The 20229-nt window shown below is 36.4% G+C and overlaps 1 protein-coding gene across 5 annotated transcripts in view; it reads left to right on the plus strand.

Annotated features, from left to right (window-relative positions):
* LOC311602556 (sex comb on midleg-like protein 2) overlaps positions 1-20229 on the plus strand; it is a 97731-nt gene that overhangs the window by 36907 nt on the left and 40595 nt on the right. For 4 of the 5 annotated variants that reach the window (XM_084790811.1, XM_084790815.1, XM_084790814.1 and 1 more), the window contains exons 8-11: positions 10254-10331; positions 11797-11880; positions 14102-14185; positions 18703-18786. In XM_084790811.1, coding sequence (XP_084646937.1) covers positions 10254-10331; positions 11797-11880; positions 14102-14185; positions 18703-18786 — 330 coding nt within the window. The remainder of the gene's footprint in view (positions 1-10253; positions 10332-11796; positions 11881-14101; positions 14186-18702; positions 18787-20229) is intronic. The other variant, XM_084790813.1, reaches the window with a different exon arrangement.

Genomic DNA, 20229 nt, shown 5'->3' on the forward strand with positions numbered 1-20229 from the left:
CCTAGGTCCTTTCCGTGCATGGTCCTTGGTTGGTGTATCAGTCTCTGTAGGTCCTTTAGGCCCAGATTTGTTGACTCTGTTGTTCTCCTTATGGAGCTCCTATCCTCTTCAGATCCGTCTATCCTCAAACTCTTTTCTAAGTCACCCTGTGCTCTTCCCTAAAGTTTGGCTGTGAGTCTCTGCATCTACTTTGATCCCTGGCTGCGTGGAGTATTTCAGAGGGCCTCTATCATAGGCTTTTGTCCTGTTCCATCTCTTCAAGCACTTTCAGTGTCTATTCTACTTGTCCTTCTGAATGAGAATTAAGCATCCTTCTGAGGGTCCTCTTTGTTATTTATCTTCTTTTGGTTTGTGGATTATAGTGTGGTTATCCTGTATTATATGATTAATATTCATTTATGAGTGAGTACATAACCATGCATGTTTTTCTGGGTCTGAGTTGCCTCACTTAGGGTGATCATTTCTAGTTCCATCCATTTGCCTGCAAAATTCAAGATTTCTTTGTTTTTAATAGCTGAATAGCATTCCATTGTGGAAATGTACCACAGTTTCTTTTTTAAATAAGGTTTTAAAAACTAATTTATTCAGATTACATCTCAGTTGTTATCCCCTTGCTTGTCTCCTCCCGTTTTTCCCTCCTTCCCTCTTTCACACTATTCCCCTCCCTTAGGTCTATGGCCGAGAGGGACTACCTTCCCCACTATATGGTCACAGCCTATTAAGTCTCATCTTGGTAGCCTGCCTATTCTTTCTCTGAGTGCCACCAGGCCTCCTCACCAAGGAGAAGTGGTCAAATATGGGGCACCAGAGTTCATGTCAGAGTCATTCTCTGTTCTCCACTCAACTGGTACCACAGTTTCTTTATCCATTCTTCAGTAGGGGGACATCTAAGTTGTTTCTAGATTCTGACTATTACGAATAAAGCTACTATAAACATAGTTGAGCAAATGTCCTTGTTGTATAGTGGAGCATCTTTTGGGTATATGCCCATGAATGGTATGGCTGTGTTTTGAGGTAGAACTATTCTGAATTTTCTGAGAAAGCACTAGATTGATTTCTAAAGTAGTTGTACAAATTTGCACTCCCACCAGCAATGGAGTAGTGTTCCCCTTTCTCTACATCCTTGCCAGCATATGCTGTCAATTGAGTTATTGACCTTAGCCATTCTAATAGGTTTTTAAATTTTAATTTTATTAATTTATTCATATTACATCTCAATGGTTATCCCATCCCTTGTATCCTCCCATGCCTCCCTCCCTCTCATTTTTCCCTTACTCCCCTCCTCTATGACTGTGACTGAGGGGGACTTCCTCCCCCTTTATATGCTCATAGAGTATCAAGTCTCTTCTTGGTAGCCTGCTATCCTTCCTCTGAGGGCCACCAGGTCTCCCCATCCAGGGGACGTAGTCAAATATGAGGCACCAGAGTACGTGTGAAAGTTGTAATAGGTTTAAGATGGAATCTCAGGGTTGTTTTGATTTGAATTTCCCTGCTGACTAAGGATGTTCAGCATTTCTTTACTTGTTTCTTAGGCATTTGATATCCCTCTATTGAGACTTCTGTTTAGCTCTGTACCCCAATTTTAAACGGATTGTTTGGTTTGTTGGTGTTAAATTTCTTGAGTTCTTCATATATTTTGGATATTAGCCCTCTTTCGGATGTAGGGTTGGTGAAGATCTTTTCCCAGTCTATGGGCTGTTGTTTTGTTCTGTTGACAGTGCCCTTTGCCTTACAGAAGTTTTTCAGTTTCATGAGGTCTCATTTATTAATTCTTGATCTTAGAGCCTGGGCTGTTGGTGTTCTGTTCAGGAGATTGTCTCCTGTGCCAATGAGTTCAAGGCTATTCCCCACTTTCTCTTCCAACAGATTTAGCTTGTCTCCTTTTATGTTGGGGTCTTTAATCCACTTGGATTTGAGTTTTGTGCAGGGTGATAAATATGCATTGATTTGTATTTTCTACATGTAGCCATCCAGTTAGACCAGCATCATTTCTTGAAGATGCTACATTTTTTTCATTGTGTGGTTTTGGCTTTTTTTGGTCAAAGATCACGTATCCATAGGTGTGTGGGTTTATTTCTGGGTCCTTGATTTGATTCATTTGATCTATCATTTTGATTCTATGCCAGTACCATGAAGTTTTTATGACTGTTGTTCTATAGTACAGTTTGACATCAGGGATAGAGATAACTCCAGAAGATCTTTTATTGTACCACATTGTCTTAGCTATTAGGGTTTTTTGGTTTTGTTTTGTTTTTTTCCATATGAAGTTGAGAATTTTTCTTTCAAGGTCTTTAAAAGTTGTGTTACCATATTGATGGGAATTTCATTGAATCTATAGATTGCTTTTGGTAAGAAGGTCTTTTTTACTATGTTAATCTTATTGTTCCATGAGCATGGGAAATCTTTTCATCTTCTGATGTCATCAGTTTTTTTTCTTAGAGACTTCAAGTTTTTTTATGCAAGTCTTTCACTTGCTTGGTTAGAGTTACACTAAGATATGTTATGGTTTTTGTGGATGTTGTAAAGTGTTTTGTTTCCCTAATTTATTTCTCAGCCTATTTGTCTTTTGTATACAGGAGGGCTACTGATATTTTTGAGTTGATTTTGTATGTAGCCACCTTGTTGAAAGTGTTTATCAGCTGTAGGAGTTCCTTGGTAGAATTTTGGTGCTTATATATATTATCATGTCATCCTCACATAGTGATACTTTGACTGCTTCTTTTCCAATTTGTATCCTCTTGATCTCCTTTTGTTGTCTTATTGCTCTAGCTGGGACTTCAAGTACTATATTGAAGAGACATGGAGAGAATGGACAGCCTTGTCCTGATTTCAGTGGAGTTGCTTTAATTTTCTCTTCATTTAGTTTGATGTTTGCTATAGGCTTGCTGTATGCCTCTACAATGTTTAGGTATGTGCTTTGTATCCCTGCTCTCTCCAAGACTTTTAACTTGAATGGGTGTTTAATTTTGCTAAATGCTTTTTCAGCATCTAAAGAGATGGCCATGTGTTTTTTTTCTTTAAGTTTGTTTATATGGTAGATTGCACTGATGAATTTCCATATATTGAACCATCTCTGCATGCCTGGGATGAAGCCAACTTGGTCATTGTGGATGATATTTTTGATGTGTTCTTGGATTTGGTTCGCAAGTATTTTATTGAGTGTTTCTGCATCAATGTTCATAAGAGAAATTCGTCTGATATTCTTTTTCTTTGTTGTGTCTTTGTGGTTTAGGTATCAAGGTGTCTATGGTTTCATAGAATGACTTTGATAATGAGCTTTCTGTTTCTATTTTGTGGAATAGGTTGAGTAGTACTGATATTAGCTCTTCTTTGAAGGTCTGGTAGAATTCTGTGCTAAATCTATCTGACCCTTGGCTTTTTTTTTTTTTTTGGTTGGGAGACTTTTGATGACTGCTTCTATTTCCTTAGGGGATATAAGGAATATTCAATTTGTTTACCTGATCTTGATTCAAGTTTAATAAGTTGAATTTACCAAGAAAGTTGCCCATTTCATTTAGATTTTCAAATTTTGTGACATATATGTTTTTGAAGTAAGACCTAATGATTCTTTGGATTTCCTTAGTTCTTATGTCTCCTTTTTCATTTATTATTTTGTTGATTTGGATAGTGTCTCTCTGCCTTTTAGTTAGTTTGTCTAAGTGTTTGTCTATCTTGTTGATTTTTTTCAAAGAACATTTGCTTGATATCATTGATTCTTTGAATTGTTCTCTTTGTTTCTAAGTTATTGATTTCAACCCTGTTTCTTTTTTCCTAGGACTTTCAGGTGTTCTGTTAAGTTGCCTGTATGAGATATCTCCAATTTCTTTATGAAGGCACTTAGTGCTTTGAAGTTCCTTTAGCACGGTTTTCATAAGTTTGGGTATGTTGTGCTTTTATTTTCATTGAATTCTAGGAAGTCTCTAGTTTCTTTATTTCATCCCTCACACAGTTGTCATTGAGTAGGGAATTGTTCAGTTTCCATGTGTGTAGGCTTTTTGCTATTTCTATTGTTGAAGTTTGCCTGTAGTCTATGGTAGTCTGATAAGATACAAGCATTATTTCAATTTTCTTGTATCTGTTGAGGCTTGCTTTGTGACCGAGTATATGGTCAATTTTGAAAAAGGTTCCATGAGGTGCTGAGAAGAAGGTATTATCTTTTGTGTTTGGGTAACAAGTTTTGTAGATGTCTGTTAGATTCATTTGATTCATGACATCTGTTAGTGTCATTATTTCTTGGCTTAGCTTCTGTTTCGTTGACTTATCCTTTGGTGAAAGAGGATGTTGATGTCTCCCACTATTAATGTGTGGGGATTGATGTGTGGTTTAAGCTTTATTAATGCATCTTTTACAAATGTGGGTGCCCTTGTATTGGGAGCATAGATGTTCAGAAGTGTGATGTCATCTTGGTTGTATTTTCCTTTGATGAATATGAAGTGTCCTTCCTGATCTCTTTTGTTTAATTTTAGTTGAAAGTATAATTTATTAGATATTTAAATGGTTACTCCAGGTTTCTTCTTGGGTCCATCTACTTGGAAAGTGCTTTTCCAGTTCTTTACTGTCAGGTAATGTCTATCTTTTCAGCTGAGATATGTTCCTTGTATGTACGTAACAGAATGATGGGTCCCATTTAAGTATACACTCTGTTAGTCTGAGTTGAGATCACTGATGTTGAGATATATTAATGACCAGTGACTGTAAGAATCTTTTATTTTGGTGTTGGTTGTAAAACTGTGTTTGTGTGCTTGTCTCCTTTTGCTTTTGCTGTGGTGACGTTATTTATATCTTGTGGTTTTGGGGTGTACTTAACCTCCCTTAGTGGGAGTTTTCCTTCTGATATCTTCTGTAGTGCTGTGTTTGAGCATAGATATTGTTTCAATTTGGTTTTATCATGGAATATCTTGCTTTCTTCCTCTATGGTAATTGAAAGTATTTCTAGGTATAGTAGCCTGGACTGGCATCTGTGGTCTCTTAGGGTTTGCAAGACATCTGTCTAGCCCTTTTGACATTTAAGGTGTCTGCTGAGAAGTTGGGTATGATTCTGATAGGTTTGCCATTATATGTTACTTGGACTTTTTCCCTTGCCATTTTTAATATTTTTCTTTATTCTGTACATTTAGTGTTTTGATTATTATGTGGTGGGAAGCTTTCCGCTTTTGGTCTAATCTGTTTGGTGTTTGATAGGCCTCTTGTATGCTTATAGGCATCTGTTTCTTGAGATTGGGGAAAATTTCTTCTATGATTTTGTTAAAAATATTTTCTGAGTCTTGGAGACAAGAATCTTGTCTTTCATTGATTCCTATAATTCTTAGGTTTCATCTTTTCATGGTATTCTTGATTTTTTGGATGTTTTGTGTCAGGAAAATTTTAACTTTAACATTTTCTCTGACTTATGCATAAATCTCTTCCATTGTGTCTTCTACACCTGAGATTGTTTTCTCCGTGTATTGTATTTTGTTGGTGATGCTTACCTCTGTTGTTTCTGTTTTCTTTCTTAAATTCTCCCTCTCCAGGATTTCCTCACTTTCTGCTCTCTTTACTGTTTCCATTTCCATCTTTAAATCTTGACCCATTTTATTGATTTCCTTCATCTGTTTGTATTTTCCTCTATTTCTTTATATTATTTGTTCAGTTCCTTCACCTGTTTGTTGTATTTTCCTGAAATTCTAACAGTGATTTTTTTCATTTCCCCTCTAAAGACCTAAAACTGTCTGCCTGTACCTTCTTGTATTTCTTTAAGGATTTTCTTCATTTCTTCAATTATCATTTTCGTAGGAATAGATTTAATGCCATTTTCTTGTGTTTCAGCTATGTTAGGGGATCCAGGCCTGCTTGCTGTAGGATGACTGGGTTGTGAAGATGCCATACTTCTCTGGTTCTTATTAATTTTATTTTTATGCTGGCCTTTTGCTGTCTGGTTGTCTATGGTGTTGGTTGGTAGATCCTGTGACCTACTGGGGTTCTCGGCGGATGTAGGAAGATCCCTGGGCAGGAAGCTAGATGTTCCTGAAGGTCCCCTCTTCAAATTTTTGGGAATGATCTTGGATTGGTGGGTGATTCTCAGGGACTTTCCATGGTTTCTCTCAGCTGTATGATTGTTGGGGCCAAGTGGGCTGCTCAAGAGTTCCAGGACCCTCTTCTCAAGAAGGGAAGTCCTGGAATTGGCTGCCTTGCATTGGCTTTCTTGCTCCAAGGTCAATGAGGTCCCACTGCCCAGCCACTGTGCTCACTGAGTTGGTGAGCCCATGGTTGGATCATCCTGCCCAGATATCAGAAGGTATCCATTCCTCCATGGGAAGGGTCTGAGGCTGTGGTACCCTAAAAGTCTCTGCCTCCTGGCTGTGAGTGTGGACACCTGAAGAAGTAACTGCATGGGAGCATCCTGGAAGGTAACCACTTCACAGGAGGGTCTGAGGTAGTGGCCCACAAGCTGCTGTATCTGGAAAATCTCTCCTCAGAGAGAGTTGGCGCCTGTGGTTGGATCTGTGTCTCCCAGTTTCCAGAAGACCTGAAGCTGAGGCCATGCAGTTGAGAGCCTGGGAGTTTTTCTGGGGTTTAGATGGGTGACCTGGGTTTGGAACCACTAGTTTCCCTCACTGTGGGCTCTTGTATCACTTGGGAAAGTTAGATGATTTGTGGTCCAGCACAGACCAGTCAGTTGCTCTGCTCTCACTGCTGTCCTGCTGTTCAGTTATAGTGCATACTCGACGCTGCCTTCTTGGATCATATTCTTTGAAAATTTAATAAAAATTATTTGGATTATATCTTTCCCCTCCCCTAACTCCTTTCAAATTGTCCTCTACCACCCTATCCATTAAACTTCATGTTGTTTCTCTCCCTTAATAAATGATAAGCACATAAAAAGTGAGAGTCTGACTTGTGTTTGTCAACTATCCTTGAACATGTAACTTGCTTTGGAGTGTGTCTGATATACGCAGTTGTTACTGTATTGAAGAAAACTGATTTTCCCTTTCCCAGAAGCTATCAGGTGTGAATCAATTTGGGAAGACTAGGACATTGTATCCAATTTCCCTCATGCATGCTAAGACTTTGTCAGATTTGAGCTTACACTAGTCTTGTGCAGTCTGTTTCAGTCTTTCTGATTTTTGAAGTTTGTCTGTTCTGTTTCTGAAAAAAAAAAAGTCTGGTTGAAATTCTCTTCCTCCTCTGTCTAAAATCATTCTGCCTCATCTTTCACATAGATCTCTGTGCCTTGACAGGAGGGAGCAGTGTTATAAAATGACATCCCATTTAGGGTACATCAATCAGAAATCCCTCACTCTCTGCATGTTGTCCAGTTGTTGGTCCCTGAGTCAATTTACCATCCACTGCAAGAAACCTCTCAGAATAGGATTAAAGATTATAGTGATCAATGTGTATGACATGTGTTTAGGAGCAGATTAATTACTGTGCCCATTTAGCAGAATCAAACTAATGGGATTTTCACAAAGTCTTATGATCTTATTTACATTAACAATGTCAGATTCCATCTCATGGAGTGGGCCCTAATTCCAATGTTAAAATGGCTGCTTTTTCCTATAGTGAGTGTAACTATTGCATTGGTGAATTTTGCCAGCAGGTTGATGTTGTAGGTCACAGGATTAATAGATGAATCAGACTGATGATTACTTTTTTTTCTGTTAGTGTGTATAGCAATGTTTAGCACTACAAATCCTACCCAGTAGTGCTGAAGCTTCCATTTGAAGAGCATTTCTTTATGCAACATGACAAAAGGTTGTGGTCTATTCGAGTTAAATGTATCTTGAGATTGTTGACATCAAATTGATGATGATAATTAAGTGCTTTGGCTTTGGTTTGTAGTGTTAGGAATGGATTCCCTGGCATATCTTTCTTCAACCCTTCAAAAAGTGTTAACGCAATTCTTATGTTAGGGAAAATTTGGGGTCATATATGTTGCTTAATTGAGCTTTGTTCCATCTATTACATGATCATTCAACTTAAATTTCTTTCTATGTGTCTATGAGTATTTCTATGTTTCAGGAACTTTCTACTACAGTTAAGCTTCCATGTTCTTTGGAAAGGCTTTGCCTGTCATGTACTCCTTCCCACCTTCCTACCTCTAACCTTCAATTCTATCTCTCATCCTCTTTAATCCATTTTTTTTGTTTGGCTCACAGGATTAGTCTTTATACATATGCCTGTGGCCATTCAGTTTGCTGCAGATTCTCTTCATTACTCATAGCTGTGATTCCTCCTGAAGGAGATGAGACGGGACACTTGCAGTGCCTGTCTGGCCTTCCAATACTCACCATCTTCAAGCCTATATCTTCTCCCCCTCCCTGCCTGGGACCTATGGTCTATTAAGTTTTAAAGTTTGATTTATTGACTTTTATCTGCATCAATATTTTATTCAGACTCACTCTGTTCTCTTTTCTATGCAAGTTGCTAAATCTCTCATCGTCACTGAACTGACTACCTGAATTTATCTGTTCATTTGAATCCAATAGGAAGTTATTTGTCATCCTTAACACCAGACTCTTGAAGTGTTTTGTTTTGTTTTGTTTGGTTGTTGTTTTGGTTTGGTTTTTGGTTTTTCAAGACAGGGTTTCTCTGCATAACAGCCTGACTGTCCTGGTACTCACTATGTAGAACAGTTTGACTGAAACCTTGGAGATCCTGCCTCTGCCTCTGCCTTTGCCTCCCAAGAGCCTAGATTAAAGGCCTTAGCCACCAACACATCTCACTAGACTACTGAATTTTTCAATCCCAAAATTTTCTCATTTCAGTGTGGAGGAGTTAAGGACTTTAAAATCTATTTATTTATTTTAATCATCTGTATGTGTATATGATTTTACACTTACATGCAGGTGTCTCCAGAGGACAAAACAGGACAGTGGGTCTTCTGCAGCTGGAATTAAAAGGCAGTTGGTAGCCACTTGATATAAGTATTTGGGATGAACTCTGGTCCTTTGTAGAGGCAGCACCTTTTGATTTTAAGATGCAATGGAGTGACTAAGTTCATTCTCAAAGACAGACTTTATAGTCTCTGTATGAAGTGGAGGGTTGAATGGTTTGTTGAATGGAGCAGAGAAATATGGAGGTAGTCACTGAAGCCAAAGAAAACATTGTAGAATGAAAATATACTCAAAAAATAAATTACAAAGTGTGACTTCCTCCTCAAGAATATTGTGGACTTTTCAGGGTGCCTTATCTAGCCCATGTAGTTGTGACATAAGTTTGATTTTATATTCCTTGGTTTTATTTCTAGTAGCAAGCACATTAGTAAGTTTTGCAGATACTGCATGTAGTTTTTATAATATTTACTCTTTACAAAGCAAGATTGCTAACCTCTATCCTGTTTATTCTGACAAGAGGAAGTTGATGACAAATGGCTTGGATGTGAGAGCTGACTCACTGCTCAGAAGTGTTGAAATAAGGGATAAATCATTTAGAAGTATTTGTGGAGGTGTCAGTTGAGTGCAAGTTGTGTCAGAAGTAGAGCAAATCCAGAATGAACCTAATGAATTGGGTGAAAGTGGAAGGAACTGGGGCTAAACTTTATAGTGACTCGGTAAAATGTGACTGAAACTATATATAGCAAGTAAGGGGTTTGTAGAGTTTTTTTTAAAATAGGATTTCAGTGTGAAACGTAAGGCAGTTGGTAAAAAGAAATGACTAGAGTCAAGTGTTTATAAATCAATTAGTTATTAAATGGGGCAGAGCAGGGGGTAAAGTCATGGCTGATGGTAAATGATCTTATAGTTGCTCTGGTAGCTGAGGAGAGACATTTCTTTTTCAGTAATTAATTAAAGTAGCATAAAAAGGCAGTAGAAAAATGAGATATTTGCTATCAAAAGTCCTGTTTATGCATATTACGTAGTCTTTGTGTCATAAACAAGCAAAACAGTAGACTGTCAATGCAAAATAAAGTGGTACAGTTCAAAGCAGTTGAGCTTTGAATCCACATAATTCGTGTCTTTAAGTCCTCTACTTGAAAATAATTTTTAGTTAAAATTAGTAATTTTTCTCTGTAAAGTTCATTTATCTAATAACTAAATTGTGAAGTCATTGATACTGAAATCTCCATTTTTGTTTTTGTTGTTTAGTGTGAACCTACATTCAAATAAACTAAATTTTTCTGATTAGACTGCCAGGTTTCTATAAGCTGCTTATCACTTGATTGTAGTCTTTTCATGTTATATGAAGTTTTACTATTTACTGTGCCTAGAGGACCATAATGAATTCCAGCTGTAAATGTACATCATTTTTATTTTTCGTTCCACATATCAACAAAGCTGGGAAAAAACCCAAGGGATTCACCAAATCTGGGAAGGATGAAGTCAGACCAGGGAAAGGTGTCCAAATAATTCCAGGTAATTGTTTCTCTGTGTTGCTTTGCAACATGATTCCTGTACGTTGAATAAGAGTATAGTGTTTCAGAAGGAAAGGTTCTCTTCTATTTAAAGGAAACAAAAGCAAAATGTAGCTATTAACCATACATAGCCCATGTACCATATGTGATAAGATTGATTTTTTTATGTTTTATGTTTAGCTCTTTCTTATTAAAGCAACCAAAGAAGTTATGTGAAAGAGACCATATGTTACCATCAGACTGTTTACCTTCTAGCTCTTTACAGAACTAGTTTGCTAATCTTTATTCTGTTGCTTTTTATTGGAGAAAGTAACTGAGAATGTGACCCAGTCAGGAGATGGCTCACACTGCTCAGGACTGATAAAGGGATACTTCATTTAGAAGTATTGGTGGAGGTAGACAGTTGAGTGCAAGTTGTATCAGGTGTAGAAAAAGAAACAGAAGAAACATAATGGATTGGATAAAGATGGAACTTTGGGTAAACTTTGCAATGAGCATGTAAAACATGATTAGTTAGTCTAAATCCAAAGATAGGAAGTAAGGGAGATGAAAGTAGAGAAAGGGACACTTTTGTCTTGGTGGTACAAGAGATCTAGCAATTGCCAAGAATTACAATTCAGAGCATTAGCTGGATTCTTTAGTGATGAGGTCAGTGTGATGGGGCAGCAGTGGTCTGGTTCTGGTCAATATCCTGAAAGTGATGGCAGGAAGACAATGTAAGAAAAAGTAATGTAAATAATATTACTAGAGCTTTTTTGTTATAACTAGAAGCTTTGAACCTAGATTGTAAGGTAGTTGTTAAAATCAAAGCTAAAATCTGGTATATATATGTAAATTAGTTGTAAATGAGGGATAAAGTTATAGTACCAGTTAAATAATTTTACATTTCCCCTAGCAACTAAAGATGGACTATGTTGTTTTTGGTGAGTAGTAGAAGTGGAATAAAAAGCCTGCAAAATGATGAGATTTTAGCTATCACAGGTCCTGTTTATTTGTATGGTATGGTATTTGGGTAATGAAAAAGCAAAGCATTAGACTGTTTCAACTTTAATAAATATAGCCCTACATTTCAGCTGTGTGTGTGTGTGTGTGTATGTGTGTGTGTTTCATATCTCCATCTGCAAATCATTTTTACTTATAATTAGTAGTATTTGTTAGGTAAAATTCATTTTTCCTAGTAACCTAATTTTGAAACCACCCATTCTGATATTTATATTTCACTGTAAATACTTTAAAAATAACCAGTTGGTTCTTTTTACATAAATTATACATTTATCTGAACTGAGCTACCAAGGCAACTGTGTATCACATGAGCATGATGGTAGCCTTTTCATGACAGCATTGTAGGAGGAGATTCTGTGTTTTATGCAGAAAAAGCTTTACTATTTAGTATTCATAGAGGAACATAATGACTTCCAGCTGTAAATGTTCATAATTTTTATTTTTCGTTTCATACCTCAACAAAGCTGGGAAAAAACCCAAGGGCAGAGGATTCACCAATTCAGTGGAAGATGAAGCCAGACAAGGGAAAGATGGCCAAACAGCTCAAGGTGATTTTTTTTAAAAGATTTATTTATTTATTATGTATCCAGTGCTCTGCCAGCATGACAGAAGAGGGCATTAGATCACATTACAGATGGTTCTGAGCCACCATGTGGTTGCTGGGAATTGAACTCAGAACCTTCGGAAGAACAGCCAGTGTTCTTAACCTCTGAGCCATCTTTCCAGCTCCCTCAAGGTGATATTTTTTCTGTGGCTTTCTTTCTTTCTTTTCTTTTTGTGACCACCTACTGTTCTTCATGCTGGGATTTTGTGAGACATGAGCTTCTACAAGACATACATATTTTGTTACTGTCTTTCTGAGTCATTATATTCATCTGCTGTGTTTCTGAAAAATATTATGTGGGAGACATCCTTTTCTGCCCCTGCCTAGAGTCGTTCTGCCTGCTTTTCCACATAGTTGCCTGAGCTTTGAGGGGGAAGGCTGCGAGATAGACATTGTATTTAAGGTTGGAGGCTCTAAAGTCTCCATTCTCTGAAAGTTGTCCAGTTGTAGGTCTCTTTGCTAATTATCATCTATTTAAAGATGCTTTTCTGATGATGTCTGAGTGATACATTAGTCAGTGAGTATAACAATATGCCATTAGGGGGCGTTTTATCGAAAGGTCTATTCAGAAGAACCTTGTTTATAGGTTTCTTCTTTAAAACGTGACTTACCTTGTCACAGGTTCTTCTCATTAACAGTGTCAGGTATGGTTCCATCTCATGCAATGGACCTTAAATTCAATCAAAAAGTGCTTTGTTACTCCGTAACACTTGTGTTACTATTGTATCAGCATGCATATCTTAGAGAAGGGTGGTTCTTGTAGCTCACAGTATTAATAGACCTCTCTCTTGATGGTTATTTTTCTCCTGTAGTAGTGTTTATAGCAGCTTTTAGCTATATGAACCACAGAAAGTCAGACTGTTTCTCAATGGAGGTATGAATACATTTGTGGCATATTCAGGAAATTAAAACTAACTTAAGATTCTTGGTGTCACAGTGTAGAGTGTAACCAGTAACACTGGCAGTGGCTTCTAGTGTTAGGAGTGGGGTCCCTTTTGCTAAAACAGTGGTTCTCAACTTGTGGATTGCAGCCCCTTTGGGGGTCAAATGACCCTTTCACAGGGGTCACATAACAGAATTACCATATCAGGGCCTTAGCTGCAATCTTTAGTGACGATGTCAGTGTGATGAGTCATCAGTGATGGAGTTCTAGTCCTGAAAATGATGACAGAGATATTGTGTAAGGGAAAGTAATGTTAATTTTTTTAAATTTTATTTTTTTATTAATTTATTCATATTACATCTCGATTGTTAGCCCTTCCCTGTTTCCTCCCATTCTTCCCTCCCTCCCACTTCCCCCCCTTCTTCCCTCCCCTATGTCTGTGATTGATATTACTTGTCTTTGTATTTTTCTTTTTTTAATTAAGAAAGTGCAAGTCTTAAACATGGAGTATAAGGTAGTTGTTAAGACTTAAATAAGAAGCTGGTTGTAAATAGGTGAATTAATAGTAAATGAGGTGGAAATTTTTAGTGGCAGTAAAAAGAAAGTTACATCGTTATACTGTCAAAAGTTATGCCATTATATGGGCAGTAAGAAAAGTGACATCTTCAGCCTTGGTAGCTGATGATAGATTGCTTCCTTTTTGGTGAAAAAAAAAGTGGAATATCAAAGCTATGAAAAGTTTTGATATTTGTTATCTCAAGTTAAATGTATAGATCTTATATCATCTTTGAGTATGGAAAAAGCAAAGCAGTAGACTGACTACTCTTCAAATTTATAAGGTAAAACACTCCAAGCAAACATAGTTGACATTTGAATATGTCTAAGTCTTTCATCTCTCTCTCTCTCAAAGGCTTCTTTATTTAGAATTAGTAGATTTTACTCTGTAAACTTCATTATTAATAAGAAAGCTGTTCAGCTGTGGATATTGAAATATATCATTGGTTTCCTTATTGATTTGCTGTGAACATAGTCAAAATGAACGTTGTCATCAATCTTCATCTAAAATATTACAGTTGTCTGCTGGGCTGCCAGGCGACTGGTAGATGCATTTTACGTGGACATGTTATGAAGCTGCATATCACCTGCGCCTTTTTATGACAACAGCATATTAGAGTGTATACATTACAATTATAACCTTTTTATATGGCATACATATTCAACATCATGTGTTCCAGCTTTACATGTGTATCATTTTTGCTTTTCATTTCATAACACAACAAAGCTGAGAGAAAATGCAGGGGTAAAGCAGACAGCAAACCTGTGGAAGACCAGCCCATACCTTGGGAAGATGAAGGAGAAGGCCCAGGTTATTGCTTTGTTTTTATTTTTATACTATATACAATATGGTTGCTGTATGTTGAATTTTTAGAAGCAAAGACTTTTTCATTTTAAGAAAACAAATGTAAAAAGTAGCACACTGATGAATTGATAGACATTTTCACTGTGCTAATTCAAATTAGCTGGTTATTCTAATGAGTTCATTGTTTTTGAGAATTAGATTTTTTTGATTATTAACTCTTAGCTTTAAAAAAGGAAAGTTCTTTGAGCATACAATTTAATTTTTTCCTTTCTCTTTCCCCTTTTCTCTCTCCAAGCCTTACTGTATACCCTCCTGCTCTTCAAATTGATGACTTTTTTCACTAATTACTACTAAATTCATGTGTTGTATATGTATACAAATACATAATTTGAACTATAACTTGTCCAGTCTGTAGAATGTTAACTTGTATGTGTGATTCAAGGGCTTGCCTTTTGGCTCCAGACAACTAAGTTGTTGTGTTTTTCCTTGGAGAAGGCCACTTCTCCACTTTCCCACTTTCTTCAGTTGCCTATAATTCATTGTGTAGGGCTGATGCATCCTGGCCTTTTCTCTTTCTAGTTTGGCATATGAATAGTAAACACAACAGCTACCTGAAGTTGTAGCAACCAACGTTTACATAGTATTGTTAAATATTATGCTGCTTTAGCAAATTAGTGATTGTAAATTCTCCACCAATAATGCTTACTTTACTAGCACAGCGTTTTTAGGTGGATTTCAAGTAGCAGGCATAGTCTCCCTCTTGTTGAGTAGGTCTTAAGTTCAAGGAAAATGCTGTTGGTTATCACCAAGGTATGTATGTCACTACTGCATCCTTAGAATTACCGTGCCATGATGGGCATTGTTAACTCATCATGTGAGCAAAACAGTGGCCTTTTTATGACTACATAAGAACTTTTATTATTTGGCACACATACTGAGTGGGACAAAATGTCTTCTAGCTTCAATTGTGTTTAAAATTTCATTTCATACCTCATCAAAGCTCAGAAAAACTTTTGTCTATATTGATTTGCAACATGGCTTCTGTATATTGAATAATTGTGTAATTTTTGGAAGGCAAGAATCTTTCATTTTTAATGAAATATTATGTATATTTATATATGTACATATACATATAAATATGCATATGCACATATTTCTTAATATATGTGTATGCACATAAGTGCATACATGTGTATAATTTGTGTGTATACACGTATATGAATTATATGTAATATAAATAATATATTATGTATATTGGTCTGTGTCCACTCATATCAGAAGAGAGATCCCATTATAGATGATTGTGAGCACCATGTGGTTGCTGGGAATTGAACTCAGGAGTTCTGGAAGAGCAATCAGTGCTCTTAAGTGCTGAGCCATCTCTCCAGCCCTGTCCTTTCTTTTAAGAAAACAAACACGTGATCCTCCTGCCTCTGCCTCCTTCAGCAAATCCTACCTGCTTGTGCCACCACACGGATATTTATGTTTGAATTTACATCATTTGGATTAATTATTGATAAAAACATTTTAATTCTAATAAATGTTTTATATCATTTTACTCCTTGATTTGGTGATTTAAAAAACCTGATAAAAGTTTAGCAGTATAATGTGAGATTTTATGTTAAAATAGAATAAGTTGGCCTTAAAGATCTCTTGATCTTTTTTCATGTAGTTTTCTTTTCTTTTCATTTCCACCAATATGTTGTTACCTGCTCGACCGTCCCTGACTTCTTAGGCTTAGTCAATGTCTTTATGCAAGCTCATACTGTTCTCTATTCTGAATATGTTTTAAAGCATTTATATATTTTTGTAATTAATTTAAAAGCTATCATGTTAGCTTCTTATTTGCCCAGATAACTTTGCAAATGTCTTGTTTGTTAAGCCCAAGTCTTCAACAAATGGCACCATGTTTGGCAATGGTAATACCGCTATGCACTGCTAAATTAATGAATAAGTGTTTATATTCTCAAAAAGGAAGAAAACAAACACAAGAAGTAACACAGTAATAAATTGGTAGAAATTTTCACTGTGCTAAGTCACATTGTCTCATTATACTAAGTTCATTCTTTTGGAGAAATATATTGGTGTGTGGTTTTTTTTTTTCATTTTTGTTTTTGTATTTTGGTGTTTTTTTCTGCTTGTTTGTTATTTTGATGTTTTGTTGTTGTTGACTTTGGAGAAAAGGTTTCTCTGTGTAGCCTTGGCTCTCCTGGACTTACTTTGTAGACTAGGCTGGCCTTGAACTCACAGTGGTCTCCCTGCCTATGCCTTCTGAGTGCTAGGATTACTGGCATTTGTCACCCAGTCTGGAGAAATGTATTGTTTCCTGATTATAGTTTTTTTCATGCTATTATCAAAAGTTCTTTCCCTCCCTCCCTCCTTCCCCCCCTCTCCCCATTGTAATTTACTTTCAACTTTAATGCCTTCTTTTTCCTCCCTTCTAATCTTCCCATATACCATTTCTTCTCTCCTACAAATTCATGGCTTCATTTCTCACTATTTCCATAAAATACATGTCTGTTTAAATACATATATAGTCCTAAATATAGGGTTGGATATTTGGAACCAGATGACCAGTTCTCAGCTTTCCTAAGTTCCTTGTATTTCTTTTTATAGGGTTTGGGTTTGATAGGCTTTTCTCTGTCTGGCTTACTTATGTATAAGTGCCATTCTTCAGTTAATGTTTGGGCAGTCATGTTGGTGAGAATTTATGGGTATCAGTTCTGATATTACTAAGACACAGAGCCTCATAGCAAACTCCCTCATCCTCTGGCTTGTAGAATCTTTCAACCTCAGCATGGACAGTGTTCTCTTAGCTTTACTTTAGGTGTAGGAGTGTCCTGTAGATAGACTAGACTCCACTAGACTCTGCATTATAATTGGTTGTGGTTTTCTGTAGAGGTTTCTGTCTATTGCAAAGAGAAGTTTTTATGATGAAGAGTGAAGACTATAATTGTCTGTGGGTATAAAGATGTACTGATATAGTTTTGTTATGGATTATGCTGGCTTACTAAAATAGCAATTGTAAACTCTCTCGCTCAGTGATCTTGATTTCACTCACACTGAGTTGATAGCTGGGATTCCAGTATCAGGCATTCTGTCTCTCTTGTTGAGTGGGTCTTAGTCCAAGTATTCTAGATACAGTGGTATAGAACTCAAATGTAGGATTATTCTTCACACACATTATATATATCTACATAATTTTTAATATATATAATTATATAAATATATATATTTCTATTCTTATATGAGGTATTATACCCAGACAACTCAATTATAATACAAAGTTTACTTCCAATACTTTGAAAGTTCTATTGCAAGCTGTTTAGGATAAATGAGTTATACAAGTTAATCGTTAGCTGGCCAATTCATGGTCATGTCAATTGCTAGTCTACTTTTATCACAAGAATATAAATTTTTGGTGCAGCAGATTGATATGATTCTATAGAAATATAAGGTAGGATACTTAGATAAGGTCTTCAAAAACCTCAGAGACATGCAGAATATGGCATTTAAAAATGCTTTTACCATTTTAAAATTCACTGACAATGAGACAGGTTAACTCCTGGCAACACTCTGCCTACTTTGAAGAGGATGATGAGCATCAAAGAACCTCCTTATGGAGATGGCTTCAAATGTGGCAAACAAGCCACTGGGCAAAATGTCCTCATTTCTACCACAGACAGAATTCTGCCTACAAAAGGACAAGTTTGGCTGCAGGCAGAGTCATTGGCCAAACTCCGCTAAGACAGGGTAAGCAAGTCCTCAATAGTTCCTGCCTCACAAATATGTCTATCAGATATATTGGGCCAGAAGGATAAAGAAGATGCTCTAACATAATAGAGAGTTTGGGTGACTGGTTAGGTAGCAAATGGTATCTGTCATCTTCGCATTTGGGAAGCTACTAACCTGCACTCCTAGCATACTCAGGTAATCAAGTTTATTCCTTCTCAAGTCTCTGATGGAGTTGAAGACCAGGTAGCCTAGTTTTACTATGAAGCTTAGTTGTTTAGGGGTTAAGATGTTTTTAGGCCTAGATAGATGTTTTAAGTTGATGATGACAAGATGTAATGGAGACTGATTTACATTCAGAATTTTAGACTCACCAAGATATGAAAGAATTTTTCTTCAAGGCTGTCAAATACAAATAGCCAAAACACTAAGAATGTAACATTTATATAATTCCTGATTGTGTCACGGTTATGCTTGCTATAGTTAGATTATTGTATATATGTATAATAATATAAATGTATATGTAAAAAACAAAAATGTTTAATTAAAGAAAAAGAGCTCAAGGTATGAACACTACTGCTGCATCTTTAAGGTTATCAGGTCATATAGGGGAGCATTGCATATCATGTGAGCATGATGGTAGTCTATTTTATGACAGGGCTATATTAGAGGATATGCAGTAGTATTAGAAGCTTTATTATTTGGAAAGCATAGTGGATTAAACATAAAGTGTCATAGCTTTACGTGTGTATCTTTTTTTTTTAATTTTTTACATTTCATCCCTCATAAAGCTGAGAGAAAACGTAAGCATGCAACAGTTGATAAACCTTGCAAAGACGAGACTGTATCTTTTAAAGAAAAAGAAACATATCCAGGTGATTGGTTTGTTTTTTAATCTATATTATTCACAATGTATTTTCTTTTTAAAAATGTTTTATTAATTTATTAATATTACATCTCAATCGTTATCCCATCCTTTGTATCCTCCCATTCCTCCCTCCCTCCCATTTTCCCCTTATTCCCCTCCCCTATGACTGTGCCTGAGGGGGACCACCTCCCCCTGTATATGCTCATAGGGTATCAAGTCTCTTCTTGGTAGCCTGTTATCCTTCCTCTGTCACAACATATTTTCTATGTATTGAATAATAATGTAATATTTTCAGGCAGAAAGACTTTTTTTCCTAAGAAAAAAAATGCTAGGAGAACAAAGATAAATGGTCAGAAATTTTCACCATCTAAGTCAAAGTTGTCTCTTATTATACTAAGTTTATCCTTTTGGAGAATTAGATTGTTTCCTGATTATAATTTAATTTCAACCCTTCTCACTGGCCTTTCATCCTTCCAAAACCTTTCACTTATTCTCTTCTTTTCTATGCCAAATTCATGCCTTCTTTCTCACTAATTGTTAGTGCTATATTTAAGATTATCTATGTCCATATATATCCTGAAATATAACCTTTTCAGTCTATAATAGTACCTGTATAATGTTTTGATGGCTGGATTTATGCATCTGGCAGTGAATTGGTGTGCTATTCGCAACTCTCTCTTTCCCAGCTCCTTAGTTTTATATAGTCCTTTGTGTAGGGTTGAGTCCTCAGAGGCTTTTCTCTGTCCAGTTTGTATATATTTTGTTACCATTGTTCATCTCATGTTTGGGCAGTGATGCTGGTGAGAATTTATGTGTGTTGCTGCTGATTTTACTAGGAGATACAGTCTTAATGCAAACTCTCTGACTCGCTAGCTGTTAAGATCTTACTACTCCCTTGTTAGGCAGTGTAGCCTTGCCTTATGTACATGAGTATTCTCTTGATGTATCCATTCTGATTGTGCTTTACTTTTGTATAATTTTTCTTTTACTTTCCATACCTCAAAAGACAAACAAACAACAAAAACAAAAAACAAAATAAAACCCCAAAACCCCAAAAAAACACAACCCTAAAGCTGAGAGAAAACATAAGCATAGAGCAATCGACAACCCTTGCAAAGACAAAACTGTATCTCTCTCTTTATTGGTTATTTTCATCATCCCTGTCTGTGACAATCAGATGTTTCCCTGATGAATATTGCAGATTAAAATTATCTTGATTTCCTTGCTTTCTTCAGTTTTCTATAGTCCTTTGATTAGGATCTTAAGTCCAAATAAAGAATTTTTGGTTATTGCCAAGATATGCATGCCACTACTGCATTCTTAGAGTCTCATGCTATGATATGTGTTCTTACACATCATGTGTGCATGGTGTAGCCTTTTCAGGAAGATGCTGTTTTAGAAGCTTTATTGTTTAGCATTCATAGTGGAACATAATGTGTTCTAGGATTAA

Source organism: Acomys minous (assembly GCF_964271855.1).
Source record: "Acomys minous genome assembly, chromosome: 7".
NCBI classification, from domain to species: Eukaryota; Metazoa; Chordata; class Mammalia; order Rodentia; family Muridae; genus Acomys; species Acomys minous.